Source organism: Ascaphus truei, chromosome 2 (genome assembly GCF_040206685.1).
Source record: "Ascaphus truei isolate aAscTru1 chromosome 2, aAscTru1.hap1, whole genome shotgun sequence".
NCBI classification, from domain to species: Eukaryota; Metazoa; Chordata; class Amphibia; order Anura; family Ascaphidae; genus Ascaphus; species Ascaphus truei.
Window position 1 is genome coordinate 471095897 of NC_134484.1, and position 19773 is coordinate 471115669.

At 49.5% G+C, this 19773-nt stretch overlaps 1 protein-coding gene across 5 annotated transcripts in view; it reads right to left on the minus strand.

Annotated features, from left to right (window-relative positions):
- The window catches only part of LOC142488346 (uncharacterized), a 193423-nt gene that overhangs the window by 81223 nt on the left and 92427 nt on the right, over window positions 1-19773 (minus strand). For 2 of the 5 annotated variants that reach the window (XM_075588744.1, XM_075588747.1), the window contains exon 2: window positions 5352-5449. The exons of 1 other annotated variant lie outside the window; for it this stretch is intronic. In XM_075588744.1, the coding sequence (XP_075444859.1) occupies window positions 5352-5370 (19 nt within the window). In that variant the 5' untranslated portion in view covers window positions 5371-5449. Of the gene's footprint in view, window positions 1-5351; window positions 5450-16800; window positions 17098-19526; window positions 19743-19773 lie in introns of those variants that run through there. 2 more of the 5 variants (XM_075588746.1, XM_075588745.1) reach the window with 2 other exon arrangements.

Below are 19773 nucleotides of genomic sequence, written 5' to 3' on the forward strand. Positions count from 1 at the left end.
GTCTCCCTGCAGTGGGAGGGACAGATGTGAGGGGCAGTGTGTCCTGTCTGTGTCTCCCTGCAGTGGGAGGGATAGATGTGAGGGGCAGTGTGTCCTGTCTGTGTCTCCCTGCAGTGGGAGGGACAGATGTGAGGTGCAGTGTGTCCTGTCTGTGTCTCCCTGCAGTGGGAGGGACAGATGTGAGGGGCAGTGTGTCCTGTCTGTGTCTCCCTGCAGTTGGAGGGACAGATGTGAGGGGCAGAGTGTCCTGTCTGTGTCTCCCTGCAGTTGGAGGGACAGATGTGAGGGGCAGTGTGTCCTGTCTGTGTCTCCCTGCAGTAGGAGGGACAGATGTGAGGGGCTGTGTGTCCTGTCTGTGTCCCCCTGCAGTGGGAGGGACAGATGTGAGGGGCTGTGTGTCCTGTCTGTCTCCCTGCAGTGGGAGGGACAGATGTGATGGGCAGTGTGTCCTGTCTGTGTCTCCCTGCAGTTGGAGGGACAGATGTGAGGGGCTGTGTGTCCTGTCTGTGTCCCCCTGCAGTTGGAGGGACAGATGTGATGGGCAGTGTGTCCTGGCTGTGTCTCCCTGCAGTTGGAGGGACAGATGTGAGGGGCTGTGTGTCCTGTCTGTCTCCCTGCAGTGGGAGGGACAGATGTGATGGGCAGTGTGTCCTGTCTGTGTCTCCCTGCAGTTGGAGGGACAGATGTGAGGGGCAGTGTGTCCTGTCTGTGTCTCCCTGCAGTTGGAGGGACAGATGTGATGGGCAGTGTGTCCTGGCTGTGTCTCCCTGCAGTTGGAGGGACAGATGTGAGGGGCTGTGTGTCCTGTCTGTGTCCCCCTGCAGTGGGAGGGACAGATGTGAGGGGCAGTGTGTCCTGTCTGTGTCTCCCTGCAGTTGGAGGGACAGATGTGATGGGCTGTGTGTCCTGTCTGTCTCCCTGCAGTGGGAGGGATAGATGTGAGGGGCAGTGTGTCCTGTCTGTGTCTCCCTGCAGTGGGAGGGACAGATGTGAGGGGCTGTGTGTCCTGTCTGTGTATCCCTGCAGTGGGAGGGGCAGTGTGTCCTGTCTGTGTCCCCCTGCAGTGGGAGGGATAGATGTGAGGGGCAGTGTGTCCTGTCTGTGTCTCCCTGCAGTGGGAGGGACAGATGTGTGGGGCTGTGTGTCCTGTCTGTCTCCCTGCAGTGGGAGGGACAGATGTGAGGGGCAGTGTGTCCTGTCTGTGTCTCCCTGCAGTTGGAGGGACAGATGTGGGGGGCAGTGTGTCCTGTCTGTGTCTCCCTGCAGTTGGAGGGACAGATGTGATGGGCTGTGTGTCCTGTCTGTCTCCCTGCAGTTGGAGGGACAGATGTGAGGGGCAGTGTGTCCTGTCTGTGTCCCCCTGCAGTTGGAGGGACAGATGTGATGGGCTGTGTGTCCTGTCTGTCTCCCTGCAGTGGGAGGGACAGATGTGAGGGGCAGTGTGTCCTGTCTGTGTCTCCCTGCAGTTGGAGGGACAGATGTGAGGGGCTGTGTGTCCTGTCTGTGTCTCCCTGCAGTTGGAGGGACAGATGTGAGGGGCTGTGGGTCCTGTCTGTGTGTGCAATCACCCCACATGTCTGTCTGTGAAGTCTCTCCCACTAAGGCTAAGGCCCCGCTCCCAGAGTCAGCGCGCCCGCACTGCAGACAGGCGGGGCGCTGACAAGACACAGACCGCGATATGCGGTCTGTAGGGAGTGGGAGCCGGAGCGGGAGGTGGGCGGGAGTGGGAGGCTTGAGCTGGAGGGGGGGGGGGGGGGCATGGCTTGAGCAGAGGAACCCGCTACTCTCCCCCAACCCCTCCCTCCACGGGCTCGGGCTGGAGCTGCTGATTGAAGGTAAGTAAAGGAACACACACACAGGCACTCATACACACGCAGGCACTCATACACACACACACACACACATACACAGACAGGCACACACATACACACACACACAGACAGGCACTCAGACACACACACAGACAGGCACTCATACACACGCAGGCACTCATACACACACACACACACACATACATACACAGACAGGCACACACATACACACACACACAGACACGCTGCTTTCACTCCACACTCCTCACCGCTCCCCGAAGCCTCCCCTCCCCATTGGCTCACAGCCACACCACGTGACGCGTCAACGCTAGGGATCACAATTCTCTTGTATCCGCTAGCGGCTGACGCGTCACAGCGTGTAGTGAGCTGTGCAGCCAGGGGGGACCGGGACCGGCTCGGGAGGATTCCCCTGCTGGTGGGGAACGCCCGTGCAGCCGCCCGCGCCGCCGGGCGCAGCGGGTCCCAGCCCTTACTCAGCCTCTGTCTCTCTCCACAACTGCACTGATCGAGATTGGCCGTCTCCTGTCATGTGGTCTCTCTTGTCTGCAGGGTCTTCTGGGAGTTGTAGTCCTGCTTCTCTTCATTTACAATTTTATTTACAGACATGTGAACTACAAGTCCCAGACTCCCGTGTAAAAATGACATCATAATGATTCAACCAATCAATGCAGAGCTGTGGTAACCACAACCCTCGCCCTCCCACACAAGGCTGCAGCAAGTTATTGTGTTTTCTGATCTGCTTAAAGCCGAAAACGGGGCAAAATAGGCATTTAGATTGAAAAGACGGGACGGTCTGTAAATAGTGAAAAAACGGGACTGTCCCGTTCAAAACGGAACATATGGTCAGCCTAGCAATAGGTCACAAATCTGTTAAAACGAATCCTGGCAGCCTTCTTCTTGTGCACAACAACCTCCCTTGACACAACCTAACAAAAGAAGAGAAGAAGAAGCGCCCAATCTTCGTGTGATAACGTATATAAAATGTAATAAAAACATGGACAAGACGATTCAAAACTCACATAAATCCAAAGGTAACAGGCATTGTATGAGTACAACTCATGCTCCAAGGCTGCTATGAACCGCCGCTGCTCCGCGGGTAATGCTCTGGAATGACGTCACACCTCTCTCCTGTTGGCGGTGTTACACACTAAGGTGTCCTCCGGCAAATCTCTGCCTAATACACAGGTTCCTTTTGGATGTGTCTACTTCAGCAATCAGGAACAGAACGCAGCCTTGATTCTCTAGAAAGTCTTGCGATAGCACACAGTCATGTGGTATTATTGCAAATCTGTAAAAAAAATGTAATCCAATTCTTGAAAAACTGGGTCACAATCCTCCAGGATGGATGATGGAAGAAAGTCCCTGTGGTGAAACGGGGACTTCCTTCCATCATCCATCCTGGATGACTGTGACCCATACTAGATGAGTAACCACCAGAGATCAATACTTCACTATGCTGATATTTTAGCTCTGTTTGTGAGTGTGCTACTTTACGTTTTTCAAGAATTGCATAAAAATTTTTTTTAACAGATTTCCACTATGGGGCAAATTACATAAACAAAACGTCCTCAAACATAAAAATAAGCACTAAAATATAATAAAACAAATATGCAAACTTGATAGTCCAGGAAAATAATCAATCCAGTCTTCAAAACAGGGGGGAACCTTCTAACCAAAAGTTTATAGCGGGGGGCAGCCGAATCCAAAGGAAGAATCACTTCCACAGAACTGAAATGAAAAAGAAAAGAAAAAGTGCACCCCCTAGTGCATTATCTTCACAGTATGGAAGATAAATATTTATTTAAAGAAGGCAATGCACACTTACAAGAAATTAATGAACAAAATTCACGTAAAAGGTATTTTTTAGGAGCCTGAAAAAAACAGCCGGTTAATGGGCTATAGGAACGCATCCAACTCACTGCAACCTCACTGGGCAGAAGGCTTATCACACGTGGTGTAGAGCTTGTGCAGTTGGTAATAGAACAGGCCAGGATCAGTAGCGGAGTCCTCCGCCACACTGCAGGCAATAACCAGGCATCTCGAAATTCAATAGAAGTCTCTCAAGGAGAAGCGCGCAAGAACCGCGTGAGTCTTAGTGACGCAGTGAGTTGGATGCGATCCTATATCCCATTAACCGGCTGGCTTTTTCAGGCTCCTAAAAAAGATACCTTTACGTGAATTTTGTTCATTAATTTCTTGTAAGTGTGCATTGCCTTCCATCGCTTCTTTAAATAAATATTTATCTTCCATACTGTGAAGATAATGCACTAGGGGATTATACACACACACACACACACACACACACGTGTAAAATCAGGGACACACACACACGTGTAAAATCAGGGACACACACACACGTGTAAAATCAGGGTACATTTATTAAACAAAAGCAGTCCCAAGGAATTGCACTTACAAGATTTTAAAACTACACATTCATGGGAGAGAAATCTCTGTGGGATGTCATCAGTGGGGGTAGAGGAGCCCGGCAATTACTGGGTGCACCTGGTTAAATGAAAGCCTCATGCAGCCCCTGTCACGAGCTGGCGCCACATTTCAGTTTCTCACACAGCCAGTATAACTGCCCTCCGTTTCTGCATCGATTCCAGCAGGGAAAGAGTCAGCTGGCTTGGATGTATAGGTTTTCTTAGCTGCTGAGAGTCCAGGAACTCCTCGTGTACCACTCGTGCGTGATCGTACACATAGTTCCCATAGGGTTTCCCCCACAGTAACCTGAATTTGTTGAATCAGCCAATTATGAAAGTTCTTAGCAAATCGTTGTCTCCATGAAAGATGTTTCCAATTCGTCCTTCACAACGGGTAACAGAAGAAAAGTACCTCCTCCTAGATAGGACCGGAACCTACTGGAGCTGAGGTGGGCAACCCTATCGCCACAAGTGGCGAATTGGCCATGAAAGTGTGGCGAATTTGAGTTTGCCAGCTCCCGCGGCGTGTACTGGTTTCCGCTTTCTGAATGAGTCATTGACGCAACACAGCCATCCAATACTCACCTCTGCCTTCAGTTGGAGTCGAGACCCGACCTTGAACTGTTATTTTTTTATGGAGCTAAAATTTGTAGTGACGCAAATAAACGAAAAGCACGGTGTGGCGATTTTCACTTCTCATTTGCCACACCTGTGGCTACATTGAAAAATAGGTTGCCCATCTCTGTACTAGAGGATGATTCTCTAAAGCGCTTATATTTTGCGTCATGTTATCTGTGTATATCTATGTGAAGTGTTTATAGACTGCGTTCAGTAAACATACTTTGGTTTATAAAAGAGCCATTTGTATTCCACATTTTCATCCATGCCCGGCCCGCACCATCTATATGGCTGAGAGACTGAGCATTTACTTTATGGGTTATTCTGATTTGACACCCTTGTGGAGCCATGAAAGGGGTAGGAGGAGGAAGATTTACACAAGATTAATTAGTTTGGGTGTTTAACTTGCATAACTGCAAAATACCAGATATTCCCTCCTTGCAGATTTGAAAGCCACCAAAATATCTCCTCTACTCACATAACACGTGTGGATCCATGCTGGTAGTGAGCAGCGCTCCTCTGGAGGTGCTGAGATATGAGGTTCCTTGATTTATATTTGTTGGATATCAGCTTTGCCTGTACAAAAAAAAAAAGGAAACAGAAGAAATGTTTTGTTTTATTGGACAAAGTTACAGAATTTAATATAAGATTTCAAACCCAACGCCTTGAGTAGTGTCCAGTTCTGTTCTATACTGACACCGTCTCTCTATTATTTTATACAGTGAGAAGTGGGAAATGCAGAACATGCAGTAACTCCCTCTAACCTGACCCCACTTCTCACCATATTAAATAGGGGTTTGATCGCCTCACTCCCTTACCGTCTCCTTTTCTTCCTAATCAGTTGCCACACCAGTGAGCACGTGACTTGTGTATGTGACAAGTATTAATGACCCACTTCTCTCTCTGCAGGGTCCCTAAAATGAGTAGTATCTCCCCTCAATCAGTCACAAATATAGCCTTAAACTACTGCCACCAGATGGAAGGCTCATCACCAGGGGTCCGTAATTAACACACAAAAATCTATAGTAGCAAAATGTGTCCGAAAATGTAGTTACTTTTTAAAATTCGATTAAGGCCCAAAGACAATACTTAAACATAGATTGATTAATTTATTTGGGAAGTGCCACTTATTAGCTGAAGTAATAAATTATTTTGTTAATGTCCATTGATCAAACAAAACAACATTTTATAAAGAATTTAAACAAATCTAATGGTCTTCCCTAAAACAACGACAACAGCTCGAATAGTAAAGAATTGTCGGTTTTCTTCAAAGCCTCTGAATGAGAAACTAATTGTCAATCATGTAGGGTTTTTTGTCTAGCTTTAACCCACCCATCAAAGGACCAAGATTAGGGGAGGGCGACTCTGGATGTACAAGTGATTAACACACAGTGACATTACACAGGAGAGAGCAGACGAGGACGTCAAACCTCTCCCAAGTCTCTGCTCACCTGGTTTAAAAACTAAATGTAACTTCCGTCCTAAAAAAGGGAAATGTCTCTTTAAAGGAAGATATTATTTTTACCTACAACATTTAATGTAATATGTTTGGAAGGTGAAAAAGACCCTGAATGGTTGTGTGTGTAAACGTTAAGCTCACTGCCCCTGACCTCCCCTGGATGTGAATCAGGTGCTACTTGACACACGGACACATATAAATACTTACTCTCCAACTGACACGTTTTGGGGGCCTGCAAGACCAGGTTTATCCATTAAACAAGGTATTTTGTGGGTGGTAAAATTGCATAGATTAGAGGCGCATGTGCGACGGGATCGGAGATGGAGGCTTGATCTGAGTGCTCCGTATCCCGCCGGCGTTAATTAGCAAAATACAGTGATAAAAACCCACTAAAACAGACAATAAAATCTCACCCCTGAATCTGCTAACAGCGCTGGACACAAAAGAATGGCAGCGACCCGTAAAAAGCAGAAGCAGCGGGAAGATCTGCGCACTTACCTAACCGGTGCAAATAAGACCAAAGAGACAGCGAATATGGCGGCATCGGACTCTGACTCCGCACCGGAGATAGAGAGGATTACAGAGGAGCCCACGGGTTCTCTCAAACAGGAGATTGCTCAGTTACTCTCCGATCTCAAGACTTTCTTCCGAGGTGAGGTGGACCAGCTGAGAAAGGATATACTGGGCATCGGTAACCGCACGAACGCGCTGGAGGAGAGGGTGGAGGAGACTTCCAAGTGCCAAGGAGAGATGGGAGCCCAAATCCCTAAGCTGGAGCGGAGGGTGGCCGAATTGGAAGAACGCCACGAAGATAGTGAAAACCGGGACAGGCGGAACAATTTACGGGTCAGGGGCATACCGGAGGAAATCCTGGACCCTGAGCGGCTGCTTAACAGGTGGATGACATCTATAATGCCAGGAAAATCTGAGGCCGAATTAGTTATGGACCGGTGTCACCGCGCACTGCGAGGCCGCCCGTTGCCCAATAACACTCCCAGAGATATCATACTCCGCCTGCATCACTTCACCACCAAGGAGGAAATCTGCCGTCTGACAAGGGCTACCCCACTGGTGCCATTCGAAGGGATCGAAATGGCCATCTTCCAAGACATTTCCCCAGTCACACTAGCGCGAAGGAGGGCCCTCCAACCCATCACAAAACTCCTCCGAGACAAGGAGATCAGATATAGGTGGGCCTTCCCTTTCGCGCTGGTCGTAGTGCAGAACTGCCAGACCCAGGCTCTGAAGTATCTTGCTGATGGGCCAGAGTTCCTAAAGAGGTTGGGGATCCCAGACACGCTACAGCTGCCGGAGGCACCAGAAACACACCCTCCCAGGCCCGCTGAATGGAGAAGGGTGGGGGCGGGAGGTGGTCAGCGGAGGGACAAGACTGGTCAGTCGAGACCCGTTTGAGGTTCGGGACACTGACCACAGCTACAAGATGTTGATTGCCCTGGGCCCTGGCCTGCCCCCCCCTTTTTGGTCGTTAGAGTTGGGGGAGAGGTTGGGAGGTCCACGTTAAATGGTTTCCCAATGCCCCCTCCGGTTCCCCCCCCCCCTTCCCTCCGGCTGGGCTTCGTTGTCCCCCCGTTCCCCCCTAGTCCCACCTGGATATTGCACGCTGACTCGGTCAGCTCACCAGAAGCTGGACCTACCACAACAGACAGGAGGAGAGAAAAAAAAATAAAAAAAATAAAAAGGGGGGGGGGGGGGGGGGCGGAAGAAAAAAAAAAGGAAAAAAAAAGAAAACCCGAACAGATAAGCATTTCCACTCACCAAGATGGCGGCCCAGCAACACACGAGGGTCAGGATGATGAAGAAGCGCGGAAAAGCAATGGAGGAGCTGTTTCGGCGCGAAGTCTGGGAGCTCCGCTCGGCTCCACCTGCCGGGCACGCCTTCCCTCTCTGCTGCTCGCGGGAGGATATGAGGACGCTGCCGCGATGACGTCAGGGGGCGGACCCACTCAGATCACGGACGACCCGGAAGTGACGGCCGCGGAAGCGGATGGGCCCCATTGCCGGCCATGGAGGTTGTCGAGGGGGGCTCCTAGGGGGTACGCGCACTCCCCCGCGAAGACGCAGGAGAGAGGGACAAGATCCCAGAAGAGATGTAACAACAAGACGGGTCCCGGGACTGGTTGGGGCCTTATGGCCGGGCTTGGGCTCTGCGGCTCAGTGAATGCGGAGGGGCGGGGGGTGGGATGCTGCCGAGTTCTCACGGGTGCACCGAGTGCACGCTGGTCGGGGGGAGGGGTGGGGGAGGGGGAACCCGGGGAATTGTTATAAATGTTATATATGTTTATATATGGTTAAAATATATAAGCTACATATATTTATATAGGCTATTTAGATATAGTGAAAGGATTTGAACTCTCAGAGGGAGACAGGGTCAACCGCAGTTTAGGCTGATACTTTTAGACATACAAAGGGGTTACAAGTGAGAGTCAATCTAACCAGTATAGTGCAGTTAACTATACAGATGCGTTAATAAAGGAATACTCAATAGTTAGTGGGAGCAACGTTTTAGCTAACACTATAGTTAGCTTACTGTTTACACAGATATTGTTACATCGCCGGCGGGGGGGGCGGATGACTGCCCTTGTCCCCGCCTGTTGGCATGTGCCTTTCTGACGGAGTTGCGGTCCTACACCACGGCTCTGTCAAAGACCTGGGAAGACGTGGGGAAGACTACCCCCCACGAGCCTGGACAGGAGGGAGGGAGAGTCCGAGGCGTGACTGCTATTCCCAGGCAGAAACCCTTAGGTCGTTCAAGATCAATTTGGTTTTAAGTGTGAATGTTGTGTGGCTCTGTGTCTTTTGTTCCCCCCCTGTTGTTTCCCCCCACCCTCAGATCTCCCCAGAGGAAAAGCAAAGGCAAAGACAAGATGGAATCAACTCAGCCGTCACTGGCAGTATACGCAGACACAAGGCCCGGGTAGGTCATATCCTTTTGCTACATATCTAGAATCCATATACACACACCCATGGCACTGACGTTCCTGTCACAAAATGTTAAGGGATTCAACTCCCCACAAAAGCGCAGAATAGCTTTTGCAGAATTTAAACGCCGGAAAGCGGATGTTCTCTTCCTCCAAGAGACACATTATAGCTCAAGTAAGAACCCAGGGTTTTTAGACAAAAACTTCAGACGATTTTACCTCGCTTCAGCTAAAGAAAAGAAAAAAGGGGTCGCTATACTATTTCACAATCGAGTCCCTTTTGAGGTTGAACAAATAAAGCGGGACCCAGAGGGTCGATATCTCATTATAGTGGGTCTTTTGCAGCATTGCAGGGTGACCCTAGCATGCGTTTACGCCCCATGTGAACGTGACCCGCAGTTCTTTGACGCATTTTTCCTCAAACTTCAAAGATGGGCAGTAGGGAACGTTATAGTAGCAGGTGACTTTAATAAAGTTCTGGACCCCCGTATTGATAGATCCCCTAGACAAGAGCGAGATAGACAGACGGGAGTCACAGCACTGCTGGAAGGACTACGGAGAGGTTGTCTGGTCGACATCTGGAGGGAGCAACATCCTGGCGAGCGTAGTTATTCGTTTTACTCACACCCCCACGACAGTTATAGTAGGATCGACCACTTCTTTGTTTCAGGCAGAATGGTCCCCCAAATATCCGACACCACAATCCATGACATTACATGGTCGGACCATGCATCAATAGAGCTACGATGCACGCAAATTAGACCGGCCAGTCCCGGAGCAAATTGGAAACTAAATGAATCCCTGATCAAGATTCCAGAAATTGAACAGACAATTAAAGACGAGATCAGACAGTTTTTCTCATTAAACACGGGTACAGTGGATTCTCAAATAACGTTATGGGAAGCCCACAAAGCCACGCTGAGGGGAATTTTGATCAGTCTGGCAGCAAGACGAAAGAAGTTAAGGGAGGCCAAATTGACCCAATTATATAAGAGGCTACATGAGCTCTCCACACTCCATAGCCGATCAGGTGGGGAGGATATCTCGAAGGAGTTGAAGGATGTAAGGATTGAACTTAACCTCCTCCTTACTTCCCGGGCCGAGAGAGACATGAGCTGGACAAAGAGGAAATTCTTTGAAAAAGCCAACAAGCCTGACACCATGCTGGCTAACCGGATCCGCAATAAGCAGCCAAATTATAACATTCAGGCAATCAAAACTAAAACAGGAGATATGTCCTCCAACCCTAAACGAATAGTGGAAGAGTTTAGAATTTTTTATGAACAGCTACTGTATATAACGGGGAGAAGGTTGCACATAGCACAAAAACTAACGCCACACTCCAGTCTTTCCTACGAGAAGCGGATCTCCCTAGGCTGAGCAGATTGGAGCACGAGGCGCTCCAGAAGGACTTTTCACTAGAGGAGTTGGAAGGGGTTATTATGAACCTAAAACCCTCCAAGGCCCCAGGCACTGATGGATTTTCCAATTTATATTATAAAAAATTTGTAGGGATTTTAGCGCCGCACATGCTCAAAATGTTCAATGGGATATTGTCGGGGGAACCCTTCACGGCACACATGCTCCAGGCGTCGATATCTTTAATACATAAGAAGGACAAAGATCCCACAAATTGCCAAAGTTATAGGCCGATATCATTAATCAATTCGGACATCAAAATTTATTCTAAACTACTGGCTAATAGATTGAGTGCGATCCTGCCAAGGCTTATTCACCCAGATCAGGTTGGTTTTATTAGGGATAGACAAGCGGCCGATAATACCAGAAGGATAGTAGATATTATTGATTTCATCAATGCCAACGGGATCCGTGGCATAGCACTAAGCTTAGACGCGGAGAAAGCCTTTGACAGGATTGATTGGCCATACATGGAGTCCACGCTCGGAGCATTTGGGTTCAGAGGGAAAATATTAGGGGCAATTAAAGCATTATACACAACCCCGGCAGCTAAGGTAGTACTCCAAGGCTTCCCTTCAGAGTTGTTTAATATCAAAAGCGGAACTAGACAGGGCTGCCCACTCTCACCCCTGTTGTTCGCCTTATGCATGGAACCGCTAGCAGCGCACATTCGTAGCAATCCGGACATCTCCGGAATCCAAATTATGTCACAAGAACATAAGGTGGCATTATATGCAGATGACATTATCTTGACATTGACAAAGCCACTCACCTCGCTACCCAATCTGTTCGCCCTACTGGAAAAATTTAGTAGCATATCCGGTTTTAAGATCAATCAAGCTAAATCAGAGGCGCTTAGTCTGAATTTGCCGAGAGACTTGGAGAAATTAATAGAAATTAACTTCAAATTTCAATGGCAGCCGAAAAAGATAAAGTATCTAGGGATACATATTACTAAACAGAGCTCCACTCTCTATCAGGCAAATTATCCACAGCTCCTACGGGCTTTAACAAAAGAGCTCAAAATATGGTCCACTTACGGAATTTCTTGGATTGGCAGAATCTACTGTGTTAAGATGAACCTTCTCCCACGCTTACTATATCTCTTTCAAACTCTCCCGATACCAGTGGTATGATCAGAGATTAAAGAACTACAAAATTCAGTCATAAAATTTATTTGGCAAAATAAAACACCACGGGTAAAAATGACAATTATGCCTGGCAGTGGCAGGGGGCCTGGCAGTGCCGAGTTTGTTGGCATACTATAAAGCGGCCCAACTATGCCAAATCACACAGTGGCATGGGAATCCAGAGCTGAGACGCTGGGTGGCACTTGAGAAGGAGGTCTGCGCCCCGCTTGCAATCGAAAACCTAATTTGGTACCCAAAAGCTAGACTGAAAGACCTAAAGGATCCTCTGTCCTCTGTGCTCAACTCACTGTCGGTCTGGGAAGCGGCCAAAACTAATCACTCATTAACCTCTAAACATACTTTAATGGCCCCATTATACGGGGATCCAGATTTTGCTCCGGGATTGGTTGGCAAAAACTTCACACTTTGGCAAAACAGGGGGCTCCACAAGCTAAAAGACCTGGAGGGGCGCGGCACCATTAAACCGTTCGACCTATTAGTCAGAAACGGGCATTCCCAACACAGAATTTCTTAGGTACCTCCAGGTCCGGGCATTTTACACCAAACACACTATTAGACCGCCGTTAACGAATTTTGAGAAGCTCTGTGGTCGGGGCACCGACACACGGGGACTCATATCTGCTCTGTACAAGGTGGTGGTCGGTTCTGACAGTGACGGCTCACGCAAACCCAGGTTCATGACACAATGGGAAACAGACTTGACGGGGCCATTAGAAGACGACGACTGGACTGAGATTTTCAAGGCGGCAGCCAGTAGTTCGATCTGTACAACATTAAAGGAGAACTCATATAAAATACTAATGCGGTGGTACCTCACCCCAGTTAGACTGGCAAAATTCGCGCCGGGCACTTCCCCGCTCTGCCCCAGGCAGTGCGGGGAACAGGGGGACCTGTTGCACATGCTGTGGTCTTGTCCACGACTCAGACCCGTATGGATCCAAATTAGAGATTGGCTACAGAGGCTTTTTTTGGGCCTCAAAATTCAACTAGATCCGTGGGTGTTCCTTTTAGGCAAACCCACGACAGATGTATCTAGATCAGGGAACAAATTGATCGCACACTTTGCCACGGCTATGAGGTGCGACACTGCAGCATTGTGGAAACAGAATGCAATTCCATCACTAGACAAAATTCGGAATAGAATTTGGTTTGTTTGCCAGATGGAAAAGTTGACAAGTTTGGTCAACGACACTGGCCCAAAGTTTCAAAAAGTCTGGTTGCCTTGGTTGGCACAGACATCCCAGGGGTGAGCAATGCCTCCATTTGGCTTTGATAAGGGCAGGTGAGTTCTCCTTGGATGGTGAGCAGAAGCTGCAATTAGCCACATACGAGAGAAACAGTATACCCGCCATGAGAGGAAGCCAATAGGGATCCATTATCCCCCATATTCACTACCCGGTGCCTCGCCGAAACAGGTGGGAGTAACACCTGATCTACGGACCAGGAGCGGAGAACATCGTACACCAGAGAGGATTCCTCTGCCCCCCCCCCTCCTTCCTACCCCCCATACCCTCCTGTCTCCCTTACCCCAGGTTGGTATGAATGACGGTACGAATGTTGTTTGTCCCATGTAAAGCTTTTTTATTTGGAAAATGTAACAATTGTATGTTATACTTTGAAAAACACAATAAACAGAAAGTTGGAAAAAAAAAATTGCATAGATTAGGGCCGGGTGCGCAAACTTTTACGTCTGCACCCCACCCCCTTACCCTTTCTCTGGCATCGTCTGACATCACGTTGTCATGGCGACGCATCGCCAGAAGCTGCCGGAGACAAGGTAAGAGATAATGTAGTATTAGAGGCCTCGTGCGCTCCCACAGCATTTAATTTAAATGTTGTGGGGAAAAGCGCAGAGCCTCTGTGTTGGACCTGAAACGCCCCTGGACTTTACCCTCAGAGGATTCTGGGTAACAAGAGGAACTGTGTTTGTTCATAAGAAAAAAAAGGTATAATGGAAGTGGGAGAATGTCCGCATCTGCCTAAGAGAACAAAGTGAGAATACAGTGGACGTGCAATGTAGGGCTAACAATGAATACAATAAGAGAGAACACGTGCCCTACAGAATGCACTCGCTGTGTAGGAATGTATAATGATAATGGTGAATAAAAACCTTTTATTAAGTATTAAAAATAGTATAACGAGAGGGATCAGGTATAAAGATCCACGACCTGTCCCTAAGAACCACCTCCTCTCAGGCTCCTAGTACTGTAAACAACGCACAAGCGAAAAAAAGTAGCATAACATATTCCATATAGGACCCCCGTCGAATCAAATAAGGGACACTGTCCATAAGGCACAATAGCTCGTAGTCCAATATAGCTCATATGGTCTCTATAAACCTAAATAGGGCAACAGACGTAATAAATCAATTTACTAATAAAGTATGGTGAAAAAATACCACCAACCTGATGCATTTAAGGCACTAAAATGTGCCAGAGCTAAAACATGGCAGAAAATATGAATGGCGACAGTTCGTTCAGTAAAGCGGTGTAGCTCAAACAATGTGTAGATCCGCCAAGCGTATAGTAGCGACGTACACCATGCGTACTTAGTCAGTGCAGATTCATGTTGATATCAGAATAACAGTGGAACTGGTACAAAGCTGGTGAACATTAGTATGTATTGTCTGTCTTGCTTTTCCCAGTGATATCTGTGGGTATAGATCCCCCTAATCTAGTTAGGGTTTAGCATAGATCCAAAGAAGTGCGGAAAGATGGTAGTATGTGCGGCTCTCTCTCACCGCGTCCTGACGTGCTGACTCACTCTATTCTAGGGCATATTCTAGCATTGGTTCCACGCCCCCAGGCGTGTTTCTACGACCACATCCAGTTGTAGCCTCGTATGGTGAAAAACAGCGTGACCAAAGAGTCAGTTATATGTTTAAAGTAATGCGCTCCAATGATACAAGAAAATCCCCTGTACTTTGAGTGGTATTGGCTGAAACAGATACAAAATACCTTCTGTGTGATTAGTAGGTCTCTAGTGATGATACACATCCTACTTGCAATAGTTACAAAGTTAATTATTTGTTACTTCCAATCTTCTATTCCAAGTTAGCCCTGGGTAAACAACAAAAAGAAAGAGGGGACACTTCCCCCCCCTCTCCCTGCACATCACATTCTCCCCCCCCCCTCTCCCTGCACATCACATTCTTTTCCCCCCCCTCTCCCTGCACATCACATTCTCTCCCCCCCTCTCCCTGCACATCATTCTTTCCCCCTCTCCCTGCACATCACATTCTCCCCCCCCTCTCCCTGCACATCACATTCTCCCCCCCCTTCACATCACATTCTCCCCCCCCCTCCCTGCACATCACATTCTCCCCCCCTCCCTGCACATCACATTCTCCCCCCCCTCCCTGCACATCACATTCTCCCCCCCCTCTCCCTGCACATCACATTCTCCCCCCCCTCTCCCTGCACATCTCATTCTTCCACCCCCCTCTCCCTGCACATCTAATTCTTCCCCCCTCTCCCTGCACATCTAATTCTTCCCCCCCTCTCCCTGCACATCACATTCTCCCCCCCCTCTCCCTGCACATCACATTCTCCCCCCCCTCTACCTGCACATCACATTCTCCCCCCCCTCCCTGCACATCACATTCTTCCCCCCCCCCTCTCCCTGCACATCACATTCTCCCCCCCCCTCTCCCTGCACACCACATTCTTCCCTCCCTCTCCCTGCACATCACATTCTCCCCCCCCCTCTCCCTGCACTTCACATTCTTCCCCCCCCCTCTGCACTTCACATTCTCCCCCCCTTCTCCCTGCATATCACATTCTTCCCCCCCTCTCCCTGCACATCACATTCTCACCCCCCCTCTCCCTGCACATCACATTCTTCCCTCCCTCTCCCTGCACATCACATTCTTCCCTCCCTCTCCCTTCACATCACATTCTTCCCTCCCTCTCCCTGCACATCACATTCTTCCCTCCCTCTCCCTGCACATCACATTCTCCCCCCCCCTCTCCCTGCACATCACATTCTCCCCCCTCTACCTGCACATCACTTTCTCTCCCCTCTCCCTGCACATCACATTCTCTCCCCTCTCCCTGCACATCACATTCTCTCCCCTCTCCCTGCACATCACATTCTCCCCCCCTCCCTCTCCCTGCACATCACATTCTTCCCCCCCTCTCCCTGCACATCACATTCTTGCCCCCCCTCTCCCTGCACATCACATTCTTCCCTCCCTCTCCCTGCACATCACATTCTTCCCCCCTCCCTCTCCCTGCACATCACATTCTCCCCCCCCTCCCTCTCCCTGCACATCACATTCTCCCCCCTCCCTCTCCCTGCACATCACATTCTTCCCCCCCTCTCCCTGCACATCACATTCTCACCCCCTCCCTCTCCCTGCACATCACATTCACACCACCCTCTCCCTGCACATCACATTTTTCCCTCCCTCCCCCTGCACATCACATTCTTCCTTCCCTCTCCCTGCACATCACATTCTTCCCTCCCTCTCCCTGCACATAACATTCTTCCCTCCCTCTCCCTGCACATCACATTCTTCCCTCTCCCTGCACATCACATTCTTCCCCCCTTCCTCTCCCTGCACATCACATTCTCTCCCATCTCCCTGCACATCACATTCTCTCCCCTCTCCCTGCACATCACATTCTCCCCCCCTCCCTGCACATAACATTCTCCCCCCCCTCCCTGCACATAACATTCTCCCCCCCTCCCTGCACATAACATTCTCCCCCCCTCCCTGCACATAACATTCTCCCCCCCTCCCTCTTCCTGCGCATCACATTAATACATTAATACTGTCTGCGGCCTACAGGGAGGATTAACCCCCCCCCCCCCCCCCCCCCAGTGCCAGAGGCTCCCCCCTCACTATCAGAGGCTCAGCCTCTCAGGCTCCTGTGTGTAAGGAAGCTCAGAACAGCACTGGGATAATGTGCACAGGTCACACAAGGGAGGGGAAGGGAGGAGGAGGAAAGCACTTACCCAATAACACAGGCTGAAGATCTCTGTGCAGCAGGGGGTGGGCAATGTGAGGGGGGCACAGGAAAAGGGACTTAGAGGCTTCAGAGCCTATTCCTCAGTGTGTCCCCCCCTCAGTGCCTGAGATGTGCACTTTATCCCCTCCTCACTGTGTGTGTACTTCCTATGGAGGGTGGGGGGAGCCCCTGTGATCTCTCAGTCCTTCCCTGTGGGAGTGACCTGGATCCCCTCCTCAGGATGTGGGACAGTCTGTGCTCAGGATCAGTGTTCCCTGCAGCATGGGGACCATAGAGATGGAAGAGGAGAGGCCAGAGCGCCTCTAACCAGCTCCTCCTGAGCGTCTTTGGAACAGTGACCCTTGGTGGGCTGCTTAGCAAGGTACAGTGAGTACACCCTGGTGAGAGCTGCACATGGTGCTGGCTATGCACTGGTGAGCAACATTGTGACAATCTCCCCCCTATGTCCCACTGTATATAGAACAGTCTGGTGATATACTCTGTGCCAGTGTGTGTAGTGAGGTCTGGTGATATACTCTGTGCCGTGTGTGTAGTGCCAGCTGGTGATATACTCTGTGCCTGTGTGTGTAGTGAGGTCTGGTGATATATTCTGTGCCCGTGTGTGTAGTGAGGTCTGGTGATATACTCTGTGCCCGTGTGTGTAGTGAGGTCTGGTGATATACTCTGTGCCGTGTGTGTAGTGCCAGCTGGTGATATACTCTGTGCCTGTGTGTGTAGTGAGGTCTGGTGATATACTCTGTGCCCGTGTGTGTAGTGAGGTCTGGTGATATACTCTGTGCCCGTGTGTGTAGTGAGGTCTGGTGATATACTCTGTGCTGTGTGTGTACTGAGGTCTGGTGATATACTCTGTGCCCGTGTGTGTAGTGAGGTCTGGTGATATACTCTGTGCCCGTGTGTGTAGTACGGTCTGGTGATATACTCTGTGCCCGTGTGTGTAGTGAGGTCTGGTGATATACTCTGTGCCCGTGTGTGTAGTGAGGTCTGGTGATATACTCTGTGCCCGTGTGTGTAGTAAGGTCTGGTGATATACTCTGTGCCCGTGTGTGTAGTGCCATCTGGTGATATACTCTGTGCCGTGTGTGTAGTGATGTCTGGTGATATACTCTGTGCCCGTGTGTGTAGTGCCATCTGGTGATATACTCTGTGCTGTGTGTGTAGTGCCGGCTGGTGATATACTCTGTGCCGTGTGTGTAGTGAGGTCTGGTGATATACTCGGTGCCCGTGTGTGTAGTGAGGTCTGGTGATATACTCTGTGCCCGTGTGTGTAGTGAGGTCTGGTGATATACTCTGTGCCCGTGTGTGTAGTGAGGTCTGGTGATATACTCGGTGCCCGTGTGTGTAGTGAGGTCTGGTGATATACTCTGTGCCGTGTGTGGTGTGAGGTCTGGTGATATACTCTGTGCCTGTGTGTGTAGTGCCAGCTGGTGATATACTCTGTGCCTGTGTGTGTAGTGAGGTCTGGTGATATACTCTGTGCCCGTGTGTGTAGTGAGGTCTGGTGATATACTCTGTGCCGTGTGTGTAGTGAGGTCTGGTGATATACTCTGTGCCGTGTGTGTAGTGCCAGCTGGTGATATACTCTGTGCCTGTGTGTGTAGTGAGGTCTGGTGATATACTCTGTGCCCGTGTGTGTAGTGAGGTCTGGTGATATACTCTGTGCCCGTGTGTGTAGTGAGGTCTGGTGATATACTCTGTGCCCGTGTGTGTAGTACGGTCTGGTGATATACTCTGTGCCCGTGTGTGTAGTGAGGTCTGGTGATATACTCTGTGCCCGTGTGTGTAGTGAGGTCTGGTGATATACTCTGTGCCCGTGTGTGTAGTAAGGTCTGGTGATATACTCTGTGCCCGTGTGTGTAGTGCCATCTGGTGATATACTCTGTGCCGTGTGTGTAGTGATGTCTGGTGATATACTCTGTGCCCGTGTGTGTAGTGCCATCTGGTGATATACTCTGTGCTGTGTGTGTAGTGCCGGCTGGTGATATACTCTGTGCCGTGTGTGTAGTGAGGTCTGGTGATATACTCGGTGCCCGTGTGTGTAGTGAGGTCTGGTGATATACTCTGTGCCCGTGTGTGTAGTGAGGTCTGGTGATATACTCTGTGCCCGTGTGTGTAGTGAGGTCTGGTGATATACTCGGTGCCCGTGTGTGTAGTGAGGTCTGGTGATATACTCTGTGCCGTGTGTGGTGTGAGGTCTGGTGATATACTCTGTGCCTGTGTGTGTAGTGAGGTCTGGTGATATACTCTGTGCCCGTGTGTGTAGTGAGGTCTGGTGATATACTCTGTGCCCGTGTGTGTAGTGAGGTCTGGTGATATACTCTGTGCCGTGTGTGGTGTGAGGTCTGGTTCATATACAGGATATATATATTATACATTAAACTATACCCTTTTAAGAAAATATATTGTGTCCTGTCTTCTGTGTGCTGAAAGTTATGGGTTCCTGTTCTGTGTCAGGACTGGAGTGAGTTTATATTTCCTACAATCAATCACGAGCCTCATTTCTGGCACACAGGAGAAAATATCTTTAAAACTTTTAGACACTTTAAAACCTGCTCAGTTTTACAACCTAGCTGGAGCAGCCCCTGAACCTCTAAATTAGGTTCAGTATATCTGGGCATGAATGTGGGTACCTCTGCTATACTGGGGAGCCCCCTGCTATATTAAGGACTCTGTGTATACCTGCAGATATCTTTTAACCCCTTCATACCTATTTACCTTGCCCGGAAGATGCTGCAGCAGGGACTCTGGCCGTGAGACGTAAGAACGTTTCCAGGGTCCGAGGTTGGCGGAGTAATGCGCTTAGCTGAATCCGAAGATAACACTCAATCTCCAGATACAACTGTTGGGGTATCCCCTAACTCCGGCCTGCTCTTACCAGGGCTTACTGCCAGGAGAAGGGCAGACTGGTAGCCAGGAACCAGTCATGGCTACACGTGCTATTACATAAACAAAGGAAATTGTT